Source organism: Scomber japonicus, chromosome 21 (genome assembly GCF_027409825.1).
Source record: "Scomber japonicus isolate fScoJap1 chromosome 21, fScoJap1.pri, whole genome shotgun sequence".
NCBI lineage: Eukaryota > Metazoa > Chordata > Actinopteri > Scombriformes > Scombridae > Scomber > Scomber japonicus.
In genome coordinates, this window is record NC_070598.1 from 5401108 (window position 1) to 5406107 (window position 5000).

At 43.9% G+C, this 5000-nt stretch overlaps 1 protein-coding gene across 1 annotated transcript in view; it reads right to left on the reverse strand.

The window, feature by feature from the left end:
- The window catches only part of asap1b (ArfGAP with SH3 domain, ankyrin repeat and PH domain 1b), a 41527-nt gene that overhangs the window by 20648 nt on the left and 15879 nt on the right, over positions 1 to 5000 (reverse strand). Inside the window, exons 2-3 of the mRNA XM_053342837.1 lie at positions 2545 to 2561; positions 2251 to 2319 (exon numbers count right to left, since the gene is read on the reverse strand). Coding sequence (XP_053198812.1) covers positions 2251 to 2319; positions 2545 to 2561 — 86 coding nt within the window. The remainder of the gene's footprint in view (positions 1 to 2250; positions 2320 to 2544; positions 2562 to 5000) is intronic.

A 5000-nucleotide genomic window follows, 5' to 3' on the forward strand; every position in this document is an offset into this window, starting at 1 on the left:
AATTCATATTTTTTGTGTGGGTGTTAGTTTGTTTGTGTTTTTATCACGACAATGATCACAGATGTGCAGCGGGCATTAACGCCAATAGTTCCTCACTCTGTTACAATACCATGTGTGAAAAAAATTGATTTTACATTCGCAGTTTATGCTACATATCTGCTTAATTAATTTACTGCATACTTTCATGTTAAGTCAGAGGAAGCTCCTTTTTGTATATTAATGCTGCTGCTGCTGCTCTGTGGTGAGTTCTGCGCGGCTGCACGGTGGATGAAGCTGCAAAAGAAGCTAGCCGTGTCTGCAGCAGCTCTTTAGACACTCAGCGTGGGATATAACACGCATGCATGTGGCCAGCGCAACACTACCACGCATGCAGCGGTGTCACATTCGCACCTTATTTGGCAGCTGCCCCCTCTCCACCACCACCACCTCCACCTCCACCTCCACCACCACTGCTGCTTCTGCTGTGACGCTCGTTGCTCTCACTGCTGCTCACTCAGCCTGCTCATGTTTCGAGCATCGAGCATGTTTTCACAATCACTCCCACGCCGGCGCTTACCTCACATCGCATCAAACGAGGCAGCTTTACCTTTATGTGTGTATTGTGTTTATCAGTCAGGAAGTCATCATTCATGTGAAACAGCTGTTAAATTGTTTCTGAAGGCGCTTCTATTAACGGCCATCGGCGGGAGAATAGTGGGTGGGGGGGAGCTCACAGCTGATGAGAGAAAAATGGCAGCTAGCATCCTCTTTTCTGCAGGAAACAAACGGCAGCTGAGCAACAAAAGAAAAAAAAAAGGGGGGGGTTTGTTTCAAAACCACCACCACACACACATATCGGGGGCTGAAGCTATTTGATGCCAATTTTTCTCTGTCAATTCTCACTATGATTCATCGTTTAGTCAAAGTGAAACAGGTGGTTGTTGCTTCACTGTAAACGAAACGCCAGGCGTATTATGTAAGATGCACTGTGCAAAGATAATAAAAGGCATTGAACTGAACTGTATTGTAATATTGGATTTCCCCCTTTAGACTTGATAGATGATCTGTATCTAGAAAACCACATCAACTCACATCCAGTAACAGCAGCTACGTCCCTGCAGTGCTGCCTGTCTGTTACCATAACCGATAAATCAACTTCATCTATTTACTCTTCTTAATCAATTCATTGACCATAATTAAGCATTTTTAGAGCTACGCCTCATATCACACACAGGAACAGATAAGACAATGTGGTAGTGGAAAGTTCAGAAGTGGTTTGTTTCTCCGAAACCTTCTTCGGATGAATCATCGGCTGACAAAGAGATGGTAAAATGTCCATCTGTTGAGCTTCTAATCTACAATTGGTGATCTTCAAAAAAGGTCACTCTCATTCTCAAGCTTGCAAAAATATTCAGCAAAACATTAATTTTCAGCGTCCATCAGCCGAGGACGATCATGTGATGTGATCGAAAGCTCTGCTGAATGGATCTTATTGTGAATTCTTCCACTTCGTAAACACGCTCGATCACAAGAAACATAATTTTTTTTTTTCTAGCCTCTAGGAGTGCAACACACACACACAGAGAGAGAGAGAGAGAGAGAGAGGGAGAGAGAGAGAGAGAGAGAGAGCGGTCATGAGTCCTTGACCAAAGTCACAGGCGGTGGATATTCTGCAGCAGGGCGCTTTACAGCATTCCTCCAAGTCTTTTTTTTCTTTTTTTTTCTTTCTGCAGACGAGTCTCAGATTTCACACTTTATGGGAGCGTGTGTGTGTGTGTGTGTGTGTGTGTGTGTGTGTGTGTCTGTGTGCGTGTGCATGAGTGTGAGAGAGAGAGAGAGAGAGAGAGAGAGAGAAGAGAGAGAGAAGAGAGAGAGAGAGAGAGAGAGAGAGACAGAGAGACAGAGAGACAGAGAGAGAGGTAGAGAAAGGAAGAGAGAGAGAGAGAGAGAGAGAGGGAGAGAGTGAGAGAGTGAGAGAGAGGGGGAGAGAGAGACAGAGACAGAGAGACAGACACAGAGAGAGAGAGAGAGGGAGAGAGTGAGAGAGAGGGAGAGACAGAGAGAGAGAGAAAGAGAGAGGTAGAGAAAGGAAGAGAGAGAGAGAGAGAGAGAAAGAGAGACAGACAGAAAGAGAGAGAGAGAGAGAGAGAGACAGAGAGAGAGATAGAGAGAGAGAGAGACCAGCCACCACCAAAAAAAAAAACCCCACAGGTGTATCCACTCCCCCATCGGCCATTTGGACATTCAGACATTTGAGCAAGCGAGACACACGAGAGGAGCAGAAACACCGGGGTGAGCTCTTCTAGTGTGAGCTGCTCGAGCACATTCACACTCTGACTCCTGTGAAAGAGAAGAGCAGTGACAGATGCTTTTGTTTTGACTGTTGCTGTCAAAGAGGTTGGAGAAAGGAAGTGATGCAATACTTTAAAAGTTAGAGAGAAAAAAGAGAGGGGGGGGTGTGGGAGGAGGGGTATGGGGTGGGGGGGGTAAACAACTCGTCTCATTTTTTTGGGTCTTAGGAGGACTGTCAGTGCTTTTTTTTTTTCTCTTGCGGGCTTGAATGACCTCAGCAGGAACTCGTTCTGGAAAAGGGTAGCGTTCAAATTCAAGCATTTGAAAAAAGTTGCATCAATTGTTTAGCCGCGGTGCAGACGTCTACACACACACACACACACACACACACACACACAGGGAGGCATGGCCCAGGGAGCCAAACACCATCAAAGCTCACAGACAGAGAGATGCACTGTTGTTTACCCCTCCGGCTAGAACAAGACAGCCGGCCGTCACAGGACAACGCAGCGGTCTCCTGGTTCTGCAGGGCCGATCCTTCGGGATAACAATGTTACCACTGCGCTGATATAATCACAGAAGAAGAAGAAGAAGTAGGAAACGAAGGGAGGCACAAAAGATGAACAAAGGAGGAGGATTGAATGAATGAAGGGGGCGAGATCTGAGCTTCGAGCTTCTTTCACTTTTCATTTCAGCTGCAATAATAAAAGCATGAAAGGAGAAAATAAAAGGCTGGGTGATATCATCAAGACCAACTGTCACATATTTGACTGGTGCTTTTAATGTAATATTTTATGCAAACAAGAGGCTGGATAGAAGAGTAAATACTACTTTATATTCATGCCCACTATATTTGCATTGACTGCTCTGCGTTAGAAACCCTATTTGTAACTCCCACACGTATTAAACTGCAACACAATAGCTTTCTATTAAGTTACACAAATCAGCCCCCGTTAACACTTTGGGTTTAAATGCGTCAAGGTGATCGGATTACAGTTGAATAACGATTGACCACATAAAAGGATGACGCATTGAATCCACATATAACAAGTATGTGGGTGTAGTAGCAAGAAAGCAGCAACACATTTGTGGACTGAGTCAAAACTAGACCAAATGTCGGCTTTGTCCCCTCGCTTCGAAAAGCAAATAAGAGTCCAGAGTAGTACAAAGTCAAAGGAGTCAGAAACAGAGCGCTATGCCAGTGCCAGTGCCAGTGATTAGTTGCAGACTGTTAAATGAATCTATCCATCTGTTTCGATACTTTATTAATTGTTTGGAGTAATTTTTTTTAAAGGAAAGTTTCCAAACATACTCTGGTTCCAGCAACTTCTACAATTAATTAGATTAAAGTCTGTGTAAAGTAAGAATAAATATGTGTTCTGAGTTTGACATACCACGGAAAAGTGTGTTGTTAACCACCCTGCCAAATTTGAATGATTAAAAAAATCGCCAAATGTGAAATTAGGCTTCAAAGTTGTGTAAAAATCAGCCTCTTTCCCTGCTCCCGAACGCTGTGGGCGTGGCTGCCGAGTTCGCTGAAACCCTGCCCCCTACCAAGTGTCACCTGTCAATCAAAGTCACCACCTCTACCAGAAACATGGACGCTACATCTGAGAGCTTTCTGCTGCTAACTCAGCGGCTAGCTCGGCTGCTAACTCTGCGGCTAACTTAGCTAACTGGCTAACTGTAGACTGTAGTAGTAGTAGTGTGTGCTGAATGTATTTATACCTCTACAGCAGCAGGGGCGGGTTTATGCTAATCACTAAATCCTGAACACAGAAATCTTGAAACACAGTTTGTGAAGCCTAGCTCCACAATTCAAATCTAAATGGTTGAAATGCTTTTTACACCTTTGTTACACCCATTAGCCAGTTAGTGAGCTAAAGTACAAGCAAGGAAGCAGCAAGCGGCTATTTGAGATATTCGTGGATCAAGTCAAGACGAGACCAAGTAAGTAACACCGGAGACACATATTTAATACCAAGTGTAAATATATATATAATTAAATCATACCTAGATAAGATCTGATACCAGACGTCCTACAGTATAAACTTGTTTATTCTGTGTACTTCCCCTGGTATCATTCATTCATATTTATATATATATATACTTCTATATGCAGAGTGATGATGTCATTGATGTTAAACTGTGTGTCATTGTACTGAAATACACACTGAACCACAATGAATAAAACATCATATAAATGTTGTATGACTGTTGTTGCCTTTTGACTGCTTCCTTCCTTCCTTCCTTCCTTCTGTCCTTCCTCCCTTCCTCCTTCTTTCCTTCCCTCCTTCCTTACTCCCTTCCTTCCCTCCTTCCTTACTCCCTGCTTTCCTTCCTTCCTTCATCCTCTCCTACCTCCCTTCCTTCTTTCCATTCCTTCCTTCCTTATTTCCTTCCTTCATCCTCTCCTACCTCCCTTCCTTCTTTCCATTCCTTCCTTCCTTCATCCTCTCCTACCTCCCTTCCTTCTTTCCATTCCTTCCTTCCTCCCTCCTATCCTTCCTTCATCCTCTCCTACCTCCCTTCCTTCTTTCCATTCCTTCCTTCCTTCTTCCTCCCTTCCTTCCTCCCGCCTTTCATTCCTTCTTCCTCCCTTCCTTCCTTGACACAAGGACAACAGGAGGGCTAAACATGTATGTATGTTGTAGCTCTACGGTGGATGTCCATAAAATAATCTGCAGTACTGAAGCGAAAAAGCAATAACAACCTTGATGCCTCGATAT